Genomic DNA, 13,546 nt, shown 5'->3' on the forward strand with positions numbered 1-13,546 from the left:
CGTAGCGCCATCTACGAGAAATCTATGAAAGTATTTCGTCACCCAGTTAGATGCCTTTACAGCTACCAGCCCCAGCTAGAGATGTCGCTATTCACTGTATTTAAGTTTTTATTGAATTGATATTCAATTCTTTAATTACTAATAAATTAATATAATTATATTTATTTAACAAGTTTTGTAAATGATAAATGTATTCAAATGTATATTCACAAAAAGCAACGCCTGGAGTTTCCTGTTCATTATTCTAATGAAATCTGCTTTACGAATGAGCAGTAGAATTTAACCAACATGACGGTTTCAAGTGTAATTTGTTTATCTATGAAATAAACATGATTTGTGTTTGGCTTGATTTTGACTATTGTAAGTGTGTTTTTGACTTTTAATTGTTTTATGATGCGTCTTTTCAGGAAGAAGTTGATGAACCATGGATATGGGGTGTTGCAGAAGACTTAACAGCCACAGAGCAAGTAAGATATGCACTACAGACTTATACAGCTTTTATACAGAAATGCTATTAATAAATAATTATAATAGAAATTTTTGACTTTATTAAATGTCACATTGTTTGACCACTATGATATTCAATTATTTTTGTAAAATAATCTCAGTACAGACTACTAAAAAAACCGACCTCAAAAGTATGTGGAATTACATCTTTTTGCTAAGTTTTATTGAAATATCGCCCAGTTCGCCACTACACAGTACTTGACACTGGAGATAATAAAAATCGGTTCTCACTACTCAAAGTATATTGAGAGAAAAACGCCTTGAATTGGAGAAACAGCAAAATCAATCATTAAAGTAATTGCTCCTAAATTACAGTTAGGCGATATTTATAGAAATGAAACTTCATGCGTGAACAGTCACCCTTCTAGGTGGATGACTTTCTTCAAAATGAAATGGGACCACTATGAAAGTACCTCCTTTCCAACAAAAAAAGAATCATGAAAATCGGTTCACAAATACCGTAGTTATCGCGTAGCATACATGCAAAAAAAAGAACATACAGTCGAATTGAGATAGTCCTCCTTTTTTGAAGTCGGTTAATTACTGCACAGCTATGTTGTAATTATTAATACAAAGACCGAACAGTTGGAAAAAATTCATTCGATCCTGCTGGATTCGAAGCAACGTCTGCCAGCAAACCGTGCCAGATGCTATGCCAACTAAGCCACGGAACGAACTAGCGGACCTTACGAATTTTTCTGTGTGCTTCTTGCAGATCTTTGTTTTTTGGTTTTTAACGACTTCTTTTGCCGTAGCGCCATGTGTGAGAAATCTATTTCTTCACTCAATTAATTATAATATTTTCATTTGGGCCTTCTTTATAAATAATTTTCATCTAAAAGTCATTACATACGAAAAAATCTTTTCCGCGATATTTGTGTCCAGTATCATAAATATAATAAGTCAAGTATATTGGTAACTTCATACAAAATTAGCATCACGGCTTGTATGTAAGCATGCCAGCCGCACGCCCTATACGGACACATACTTTCGCATAATCTCACGGTGCACTCGCGTCGCATAGCGCGTGTCACACGTGTCATTCATATATGAATTGAAGCGATATCGCTAGGCTTCGAGTATATAACCAGAAATAGAGACGAAATGTCATTTAATTTGTTTAAAAACTATTCTGCCAAATCATTACGGTGACAACTGCACTCCGATTGGCCAGCCCGAATACGAAACAATTGACGGGTTCGCCAATGGTTCAAGATGGTGGAACCTTCGTATTGGCCCCGTTTAAATTTGAAGAAAATGGTATAATTACTAAGATTATATTCCCCCTTTAATGTTGGTCAATTATTGGTAGAAATTTTATTAGGTTCCCGTGTTCACTCCACAACCTCCACCAAAGAAGAATTCTGTCACGGAATCGAGTACGTTGAGTGAATTCGATCAAATTTTAGCAGACTACTATGCAGATGAGACGAATCCTTGTAGAAAACCATTACCCGAAATGCCTGACTTCAGTAAACCAGGAAGACGGATTAGTGAACAAAGTAAGGAATGTACCTGAATATAATAATAGGAATGTTTCATGCTATTGCAATTGCCATAAGGTATTAAATTGCAGTGCTCTGAGAGCGACCTCGGAGCATCGCGGTGCATTTATCTGTAAATCTCAGAGCATTGAAATTTATACCTTATTACAACTGCAATAGCATAAAATATACATTGATAAATTAATGTCCGCCGCCGGTTTGCACTGGCTCTAAGGGCGCCTTCAAATTGGACGCTTGAAGGAACGCTGCAGAGTAGACACTGCTAACTTTCATATACTATTTAGAAGCATACTTGCACTGCCACAGTCGCAATAAGTCACCTAAAACTTATTGAAGCGTAACAGACGCGCGACCGCCGCGCCACTACACGCAGCGTTTGTACAAGACACCTTTAAGTAAGAGTTTGCAATCTAATATCGCTTTTCGAGAATGACAATATTCGCTTCGAATTTCCATGGATTTATATTGTTTTCGCCTACTTCCGTGTCCTTCAGTTATAACATAATTGGGGCGCGTCTTGCGCTTTACTAAATGCCGTAATATTCAAATGAAAATAATCATTGTATTCTATTTTCAGAATGTTATGAATACATTTGGGATATAAAACACCGAGAAGATCAGAAAGAACGCGATAAGAAATGTACCCACTTATTAGAAATAGGTGGACGGGATGCTTTACCGGGAGAATTTCCACACATGGTGAGACTAAAGTTTTATTTTATTTTAATTTAAATTTTTGGAAGATCAACGGCAACCCAATTATAGTGCCTTACCGATAGACGCACATTAAGTTGATATTAATAAACATTAAATTATAACATAACTAGTAACTATACTGCTACTACATTACGACCTATTCGCAACACTTAATAATGACCTACTCGCCAAAAAACAAACTACTAATAAGACGCTTTACCAATGCAATACTAGTGTTAAAAAGGTCAATACCAACTTGCTTAGACAATACGTTAAAGCTGTTACTCGCACACGAGACATATTCAATCTGCTGAATGTTCGAAGAGGCCGGAGGTACGCACAGAAGTAAATTAAACCTAAGAGTCTCTGTAAGGGCTCTAAGATAATTCTTGGGCACGAGTTCCGGGGCGTCCACTGACGTCGCACCTCCAGTGGCAAAAGTTTAACTCGTACCGCTCCCTAGTTCGAAAATATAAAAACTGAATAAATCTTCTTTGCACATTTTCAATTCGCGATATATAGGCAAGATATTGAGAACTCCATATCTGCGATGCGTATTCCAGGTGGCTGTAAACAAATTAAGAATATAAATTTTCTTGTGTCTTGGCCTGTTTGAAATCTCTGATATGAAAGAGGGTTTTGAAATAATAACGTCGACATCATTTTTCGAGTTTTTTATTGATTTGGTGCCAATGGGTTATTATTAAGCGAATAGGTTTTTCTTATACAAAATAAACGGATACTTGGCCACAACAACACCTATTAACGATTTGCTGCTAATTCTTCCTTAGATTGCGATGAATCGACTTCATCCATAGTTCGTCCACGAAGCTCATTTGCCGGGAGATAAAAAATGGTTAATTTATCCTGCTCATCTGGCAAACCAAAAACACAGTACTTTTGTTACTTGTATCCGCTTGATGCACGTCACTGCATTGGTGCATTGATTTTGGCAGAATAGGTACATATTGGACTTTAAATTGAATGTAAAATTAAACAAAACGCAAACATAACACCAAAAAACTTGTAGAAATGAATGAACTTGTAGAAATTTTATTTGAAAATTTCTAATCTGACCCTTACGCTAGAAATGCTTTATATCATTTCAAAACGGCCAGAACTTTCGAACAGTAGTATTATATTTTAGCCCCTAATATATCTGTTCCAAAAAGACTTCTTATTATTGATGTAAATCTCTAGATGAGGAGCGACTTATAAAGTTAAAACTGATTGCGAGATTTTGAATCAGGTCATTGCCAAAGTTAATTTAATTTTGTCTGAATTGCAGTGACACTTAAAGTAACACAGAAAATTTTGAAAAGTTAAGACTTAATTTCTTCTACTTCTTATACCTTTCACAATACTGTTCTATAAAGTCATAATACTTTACAGGCAGCAGTGGGTTGGAAAGCAGCCCAAGGAACTTGGATTTTTAAATGTGGAAGTGCCCTGATCAGCTCCAAATTTGTTCTAAGTGCTGCCCATTGCAGTATGGTTTCTGACAGAGATACTTCAGTTGCTGATCTCGTACCGAAGATTGTGAGACTGGGAGACAAGAATATTATAGATATTGTAGGTTGACTATTCAGGGACATTTAAATCATTAATTTCCCCGTGACAATCTGTTACATGTAAATTATTTTTACGTGGAAATTGTTACGTGTCAACTCGAGAATGTTGCCACAAGACCACATTTTTTGTGTCGATAAAAAGTTTGTTTAAAGTCGACCTCTTTTTATTGCATTCATTAGATTAGCTTTTCATCTTTTTCTTCTTCTCGTATCAATGGCATACATTGAAAAGAAATCGGCGTAAGATACTTGCCGATAGTGGCCCAGAGTGCGCCAGACATCAGGAAAGGAATAGAGAGGCTCCATCCGTGCACACTTTAATTTTCTTGAATACATTGGAATAATGTCGTTAAATTCCAGGAAGCCAACGGCCTCCCACCAAACGATGTAAATATTATCAAAATTATCAAACACCCTAAATATAAATCACCAAAGCAATACTATGACATAGCTCTGTTTGAACTGGAAAATAACGTGAAGTTCACTAGTAATGTCCAACCGGCTTGTTTATGGAGGACATTCGATACAAGTCCACTTGGAACTAAAGCCATTTCAACTGGATGGGGAGTTATTGAAACAGGTATTAATCCATTTCAGATTATGTTTATTATTTATGATGAATGTGATTGTACAAGAACACACATAAATGATCGAAGCGTTGGAACCAACTAAAATTGTAACATATAAATATAAATATAAAGACGTAGATAAAAATCAAGAGGTATTCAATAATTTTAACTTATTTTTGATGTTTTTTTATGTTATATTAACTTATTTTCGAAAAACTTCATTGTCATTGTTTCTTTAATTTTGTCCGATTCTGCATTCTTATGTTGAATCGTGTTGCAGTAAAAGTGCTCTAATCTACTTCGTTCCATTCCATTTTATTCCATTTCAGTCTTGTCCATTCCATTCTATTATAAAATTTCGACATGACCGAACGGCATTGTAATATTTAATACAAAACGCACGCGTCAGTCGATACACAAGTCTCGATGCCACTGTTAAATATGCATATGGGGGGTAACACATGAATGAAGCACGGTAGTCTCGTTACTAACTGACGTTTATTGGTTAAACTATACGTAACAATATTATTTTACATGTTCTTCTATTAACAGTTCTAAATTTACTTGCTGAATCTCTTGAGTCTATGTCTTATTTTTCCAGCACACTGCACAACATCACCAAATCTCCAAGCAGCAGAAATTGACATTTTGGAACCGAAGACCTGCGATGAACTGTTGATTCCAAAGAAAAGTAGATTTTGGTCAGGAATGTACGACCATCAGCTGTGTGCTGGTATACTCGCTGGAGGTGTTGACGCTTGTCAGGTTAGAGCTAGTTTTCTTTTCAGAAAAATTATATTTTACTTCGTGATATACTTTCTCTTTTTATAGAAATTTTGATTAGCTATACCATACATAACTAACGTCAACACCCAGTAGCCAATTAAAAAATATATTTGAAAAATAAAAAAAATATTGTCTTGTTCTTGCGTTTAACTTTAGAAAACTATACCAAAATAAGAAAAAATTTAAAAAGTCTGTTTATCAAAGAAAACAATGATTCCGTTTCCTTAATTTTAATCATCGCTTTCAGGGTGATTCTGGAGGTCCTTTACAAGTGCGAATAAACCTACCTCCGTCCTCACAAGGAGCAATCCATTACCTCATAGGTGTGACGTCATTCGGCTATGGTTGCGCATTACCTAACACCCCCGGTGTCTATACCAGGGTTTCCAGCTTTATTGACTGGATTGAAAGTATTGTTTGGAAATAGGAAACTTTGACCAACGTGCGGTTTTTTTGCCAATACCTAAATTTAAACAAAAGAAAGAACTTTCTTCTATTAAAATGTTATATTGTCAAGGTTATTATTGTCTACGGTCATTTTTAACATAGTATTTAAGCACGCAATTAAATAAGAGCCTGGAAAGTTTTAAGCTTATAATTTATGAAAAGCTCCCAAAACTGGTGAGTTACGATAATGCCAAGAACTATTTCACAGTTAGGTTAAGATATGTTACCTTAAACACTGTATTTGCTCAACGTAGCCCGTTCAGATTTTCACTCACTTGGGTCTTCACAAAATTCTTTGAATGGACACGACTTTGATGATGAAGAGTCCATCTAAACTTTACTTAGGCCTGTGCAAACCGGCGGATGGGAAGACAGAGATAGAATAAAAACAAATTTTGTTTGCGTTTAAGAAATACATTCAGGCTTATATTTGTTTATTTATATAATGTTATATTATTATATAGTATTACAAAATATTGTAAGAAACATTTCCAGATATTCATATAAATTTTTTTGCTTTACACTAATGTACATTAATATATGCATACGTATTTAATCAATTTGTGAGATTTTGCTGTATTTCATGCCCTAGTCATATTTTTTGCCAATATTTCAGCAATAGGACTTAACAATTTCGTGAAATATTTTATGCCATCAGTTAACATTTTCTTTAACAGCGTGTAGCGTAGTTCTCTTGTTGTTGACACACAAATACGCACATGATATACATACAAAGAAAGAGAGATACTACGAGACTCCACCTGAAGAATCTGTCTTTCAAGATACAGTGTCTTACTAGTTTGGAAGTCAACGCTACACCAAGCTTTTACATTTTACAAATAAATTATTAATTATACTAAGAATTATTTTAGTCCTATAAAATCTTTTGTTTTTTTAGGCGCCGCGCAAACGTGTGCCTTGTGTTGGGTACAAGTAACTGGCAACTAGAAGCGGATATTAAAATCCTCCGATTGCAGATTATTCACGTAAAGGTAGCATTACAATGTTGGTGAGCACGACCGGCGACAGCGATCGGCAACCGCTACCTACTGTTTAGTATGAATTTGTATCAAGGGCTGACCAATGCAAGCGCCAGCGCTCGATAAACATTCGTACTCACCAACCCAAGCGCCAGCACTCGATAAAAATTCATACTGACCAACGTAACCGCCAACGCTCAATAAAAATTCATGCTGATCAACGCAAGCGCCAGCACTCGATGCAAATTCATACCGACCAACGCAAGCACCAGCGCTCGATAAAAATTCATGCTGACCAACACAAGCACCAGCGTTCGATACAAAATACTGACCAAAGCGTACGCCACGGCTCGACACAAATTCATGCTGACAAACGCAAGCGCCAACGCTTGATAGAAATTCATTATAAACAGTATGTCGTGAGTGCCGACCGCTGTCACCAACATCAGAATGCTATCTCTAGTCCCCAATGCTCTCACACAATATATAGCCTAATCCATCAACACATTTAAAAGCCATAGAGCGAAATTACACAAGAACAATAAAACAATTTGGATAAGTTTTATCTCAACCATTTTTCCTAAGACAAATGCTAGGCAATCGTTACGAATTGTTCGCACTGAAAACCAGATTAAGACAAATCCCAAGCGATCGGGATACATCTAAATGGAATACGGAATCGACTTGAAGTTGATGGTTTCTTTCTAGCGTTATACTGGTACTCAGGGCCGTGCTTAAAAAAAAACCTGTTTGTGGTCCTGAACACGTTAGATTAACGGAGTCCCTTTGATTGTGGTGTGATAGTTTATATTATTAACAACAAACAAAAGACTAGATTTTTTTACATCTGTTATTTTTATCATTTCTTTACTGTCGTCATTAGCTGCATAAACATTTTAAATAACTTATGGGAATTGCCGTGCGGGTAGGCAACTAGACAGTGTTTATTAACCCTTGATTAGAATACCAAAAAAGGCTGACAACTTTGTATTATATATTTTGTTTGACGACCTCGTTGGCCCAACGGTTTGCACTGTGGACACCAAATGAGGAGGTCCCGGTTTATTTTCCTGTTAAGGACCGATTTGCGAAATGAAGTCTTCTATATTGGTCTGGTCTGGGTGTTCTAGGAAGTGCCCCGGAGTGAATTCTTTTGCTTTGGTACTCATAGTACAAGAAATTCCCTAGTTTGAGACCTTTATCTGGCATACAAAAGTCTAGCAGCAGTAAAGCTCCTTGTAAAAGAGTTCGTCCAGGTTAGTACTGCCACCTTACTTATTTCTGCCGCCAAGCAGTAATGTCAGCATTACTGTGTTCCAGTTTTGAAGGGTAAGGGTGCTAGTGAAATTACAGGCAATCGGGACTTGTCAACTTATGTCTCAGGGTGACGAGCGCAGTGGCAGTGCTACACAGATCTTTGTGATTTACAGCTCTGAGTTATGGAGAGAGAGCACGACTTGTTCGACCCGTCACTAGATATTATAAACAAAAAAGTCTATAATTACCGTTTGATTTTCGGAAAATTAACTATATAGACATATATCGGTAATATCGGTTGGTTATCTAACAGAAACTAGAGGGGAACGCTATACATCGCAAGGCCCAGGACATTTACCCAAAGTGGCCAATGGAAGCTGAAGAAGGACCCAGCTAGTACTTCATCAGACGTTATAGGTGACATCGCGCAAAGTTTTGTCATTGCATTTGAGATAGATTTATTTAAACAAAACTATATTTCGAGGTAAAATATTTCAAAATCTAGATTACAATTTAGCTGAAGCAAAGAGAAGCAAAATTGTTGCGTAAATGTGGTTGTCAGAATATAGCAAAGATTAAGAAGCCTGCTACTGGATTAGAAAAAAACCCTCCTCAGATATAGAGATAAAACATTTTAATACACTAGCATCTAGTACTTGTGACATGTTTCGTTCCTTCACGACTAAAATGTCGTGTATGAAGGCATACTTGCATGATAAACGAAGGTAAATTAGGAGCGATCGATATTCAAGAAAATATATATACTATATGCTCACGATATATCGAATCAATCCGATATTTTCTTATCTTTCGGTATCGATATGTACTATCGATATATTTTATCCGATACATGAAAAATCGTACAGTCAAGAGCACGTCAAGCTTAACACTTTGTACTTTTTACCGTTCGTATCGCAAACAGAATAGAGATGGATTTAAAACTTAAGTGTCAAGCTTGACGTGCTCGAGACCCTGTAGGTACAAAGTTGAAAGTACACAATTCAAAATTGTACTTGCAGAAACGAAACGCATTTCGAGCGCTGATTCGTTGGTCATCCGTCAGTGTAAAGTAGTGGTTATGTTAATATTTCGAGGCTAATGAATTATACGAAGAATTTCAGGAAATTGTGCCTGATATATAATAATCTCGCGGCTCAAATAAGTGAATCCGATTGGTAGATTATAAATAGATATACGAAAGAAATAGTTTCTTTAAGACCGAAATAAAAAATTTTGTGACGTATAGGCCTAGTGTAGAGGAAACCGTTTGCAATTCAGATCCTCAAGAACCAGTATCAGATACAAAAATGGGTTCTTGTTTTGATATTAAAACAGCTATCGCCTTGATACCGGTCATGAACGGTCAAGGAGATATAACTTAACAATTGATGGACGGTCTTCAATGGTACAGCTCTATGATTGAGAATAAACATAAGCAAGCTCTCATTAATTTTATCTTAAAAACTAGACTGTCACAGAGTGCTAAACTTGGGCTACAATCTGCTTACACCACCGTAGACGACTTGATTGTTGATATGAAGAAGCATTTAATTCAAAAGAAATCACCAGTAGCTCTTCAATCACAATTATTACGTACCAAACAAGGAATAGGTCGATAAAATGGTTTGGTATGGAACTAGAAGAATTGTTTATTAGTTTGACTTTAGCCCAAGCAGATGGTGATGACAACTGTTTTAACGTTCTTCGCCTTCTGAACGAGAAATTAGCTCTGAAACGATTCGCAGATGGTTTGTCAAACACGTCGTAGTACGATAATTGCGTCTCGTAATTTCGAATCATTACTGGAAGCGATCAGAGCCGCGGTCGATGAGGAATCTCGATCACCGCCACAGAATCATGTATTAAATGTTAGAAAATATAATAATGGCCAATAACGTAACGTAAACGTAAGTAACGGACGAACTGGTTGCTAAAACAACTACTAACGTAGTGATACATCAGGTCAGCCCAACTTTGTGCATCATCGTTCGAATCAGTCACGAAATGTTAATCAAAACATTGATCTAGGTAATAATTAAAATAGGTCACGTGGCTATAAGCGAGGTAACTCAAAAAGGAACGTTTAGTCGCACCAGCCTTCACAAGTCCAACATGTGAACACTGACCACCCTTTTACGGGAGATAGCGTGAGTTCTACAGAACGAAAAAATATAAAATTTTTTCGTGAATAAAGGTAGAAATCATATTATTTTAAATTATAATACCAATAATAACGTAACATTTCAATGAGCAAACAACTGTAATTTGAACCTAGTAGTTGATAGTGGAGCGAGCATTATCATAAAATATGAATGGTTTGAATGTATGAAATGAATGTATGGTATGAATGATTTGATTAAACAGGAATCTTATGAGAAAATAACAATAAAAGGTATTAGTGGAAAATTGCAATCAGAAGGTTATATTTTTCTTAATTTGCTATATGAAGGACAAGTTTTAAGACATCAATTTTATGTTTTTAAGAACATGTCATGTTCAGTAGATGGAATTTTAGGAGAAAACTTTTTAATAAAATACAAAGCAGTTATTGATTCTTATAATAATACTTGAAATTAAGCAGTGAGAATACGGATGTTTACGTACCTATAAATCGTAATTTTAATCTATTCGAGCATAAAACTGCAGACCGTTGCGAGTGTATCAAATTTCTTCCTACCAGACACAGTGGTGACTGCGTAACATTGGTAAAAGAAATTCAAGAAGGAGTGTCTAATGCAGGTTTAAATACTAAACCACAAAATGGGTAAATCCCGGTTAGAATTTTGAACACTACTGACCAAGATTTAGAGACAGATTTTTCAGAATTAGGTATTTTAGATTTGCATAAGAATTTTGCAATTTTGATAGAGAAAACATAAGTGTAGAACGTGTTAAGTCCTTATTAAATTGACTAGATTTGAACTATTTACAAGATGGAGACAAGCTCAATATTGAACAAACTTGTGCTAAGTACTCAGATATTAACCATCTTCCAGGTGATAAATTAACAACTACGAATTTAATGGAATATTCTATTACGTTGAAGGAAAATGCTAGTCCTGCATATGTGAAACCTTATAGGATTCCGCATTCACTTAAGTCAGAAATTAATAATCAGATAAAAAATATGTTAGATAATGATATCATAGAGGAATGTAGTTCAGAATGGGCCAGTCCAGTTCTACTTATTCCAAAGAAAGTAGATAAATGTAATGAAAAGACATGGAGGCTTGTGGTTGATTATTGTCAGTTTAATAATCAGATAACAAGTTTCCGTTACCTAACATTACAGACATATCAGATGCTCTATCGGCGAGTATTTATTTTTCTAAATTAGATCTCTCACAAGGGTGCTATCACTTAACTTTGAACGAAAAATCTAGAAAATACATAGCTTTTACTATTGATAGAATATATCAATATAGACGGTGCCTGAAGGGTTTAAAAACTTCGCCAAGTAAGTTTTCAAGGTTAATGACGGTAGCCATGAGTGGAATAAATTATAATCAAGCTTTTGTTTATTTAGATGATTTGGTTGTCATAGGAAAATCAATTCAAGATCACGCAAAAATTTTATTACAGTATTTAATCCATTGCGTTAAGTCAATTTAAGACTGAATCCACTTAAATGCGAATTTTTACGAACGGAAATAGTTTATTTAGGTCACAAAATTACATTTTATTTATTTATTATTTATTTATTTATTTACTTATAATACAATATTTGGTAGGTACTTGGCACTCTTAAACCTAATAGGTTTGTTTGAGTGTTGCAAACATCAGAAGGCATTGTATCCGACCCGTGTAAAGTTGAAACATTAAACAAATGTCCGGTACCAAAAAATGCAGACGACGTCAAACGTTTCGTTGCATTTGCGAATTATTATAAACGTTTTATTTCACAATTTGCGAAAATTGCACTTCCGTTAAACCAATTAAGCAAAAAGAATGTAAAATTTGAATGGAATTTAGAGTGTCAAAATGCATTTGATAAGTTGCGAAATATTTTAATGCAACCACCAGTTTTAGCATATCCCGATTACAATACAAACAGACGCGTCAAAATTAGGATTAGGCAAATCGAAAGCAATGGTCAAATCGTAGCATACGCAAGCCGTAGTTTGATTCCGGCTGAAACTAGATATCCAGTAATTGACTTAGAATTATTAGCTATAGTATTTGCAGTTTAGCATTTTAGACCGTATTTATATGGTAGAAAGTTTAAAATTTTTACAGATCATCGCCCATTAGTTTATTTATTTGGCATGAAAGATCCATCCAGTCGATTAACTAAGTTTAGACTATACTTAGAGGAGTACGACTTCGAAGTAGAGTACGATTTCGAAGAAAACAGATAGGAGATAAGTTAGATAATGTATATGATGGTCCATTCGAGGTGATAGAAGATCTGTCACCAAATGTTAAAATTGTAAAAAAGAATACATAATACATATGAATAATACAAAGATTTTTAAATAAATTTAGTTAAAATGGTAATTGTTTTTTAAACATTTTATTTTATTTTATATTATTTTATCATTGTGTCATTGTGTTTTTTTTTAAATGATACTTTTAGTTTAAATTATCTTACTTGATATACATGTATAATGTAAATAAATGTTTCCTATAATATCACATAATTTTTTTCTTCGAAAACCGGTGGTGAACCATGGTCTTTTTCGGGGGAGTTGTAATGTGTCGAAGCAACGTGACTTCTTTAGCAGGTCACTGGATTGCATATTGAAGAAATGTTGAGTAGGCATAAGATTCTTTATATTGTAATTTAATTATTAATTCACTTGCACCATGAACGAATAAGCACACGTCGCTAACCAGATGACATCCCAACTACCTCACTGCACAACCAACCTAATACGAGAACGACATATCGAAAATATCAATGTTTTGTACCGATATTTCGCAAAATATAGATACAACATTTCAATGTATCACGTCGGAAAAAATATCGATATTTTTTTACATAAACACCACTAAGGTAAATGTAAGACAAAAAGCATAATATATATTGTGTCCTCGTAAAAGACAAGTCTGTATTATACCGGGTATGTCAGATATAGGTATGCCTACTGTAAGCGTGTTTATTTTGACATTACCTTGACAAGTAACAGATAATTATTACGGTATGCCGTAATACTAAGCGTAAGAATTCTTTGATTAAAGTAAATTACGTTACTTACATTATGCTATGTAAGTAACGTAATTACTAT

General features: G+C 35.1%; 1 protein-coding gene across 1 annotated transcript; it reads left to right on the plus strand.

Annotated features, from left to right (window-relative positions):
• Positions 1-288: 288 nt before the first annotated feature.
• On the plus strand, positions 289-6,061 carry LOC113234873 (serine protease snake-like). Its single transcript, XM_026470395.1, has 8 exons — positions 289-303; positions 408-467; positions 1,832-2,009; positions 2,590-2,711; positions 4,101-4,280; positions 4,640-4,859; positions 5,450-5,613; positions 5,882-6,061. The coding sequence occupies exons 1-8, from the start codon at positions 289-291 to the stop codon at positions 6,059-6,061; spliced, it is 1,119 nt and encodes a 372-aa protein (XP_026326180.1).
• The last annotated feature ends 7,485 nt before the right edge of the window (positions 6,062-13,546 follow it).

This window comes from Hyposmocoma kahamanoa, unplaced genomic scaffold, assembly GCF_003589595.1.
Source record: "Hyposmocoma kahamanoa isolate Upper Pololo Valley unplaced genomic scaffold, ASM358959v1 86, whole genome shotgun sequence".
NCBI lineage: Eukaryota > Metazoa > Arthropoda > Insecta > Lepidoptera > Cosmopterigidae > Hyposmocoma > Hyposmocoma kahamanoa.

Excerpts from the sequence above, each read along its gene's own strand:
- LOC113234873 (XM_026470395.1), top strand. Across the intron at positions 468-1,831 it reads ACTTAACAGCCACAGAGCAA|GTTCCCGTGTTCACTCCACA; the intron begins GTAAGATATGCA and ends AAATTTTATTAG. Across the intron at positions 2,712-4,100 it reads CGGGAGAATTTCCACACATG|GCAGCAGTGGGTTGGAAAGC; the intron begins GTGAGACTAAAG and ends AATACTTTACAG.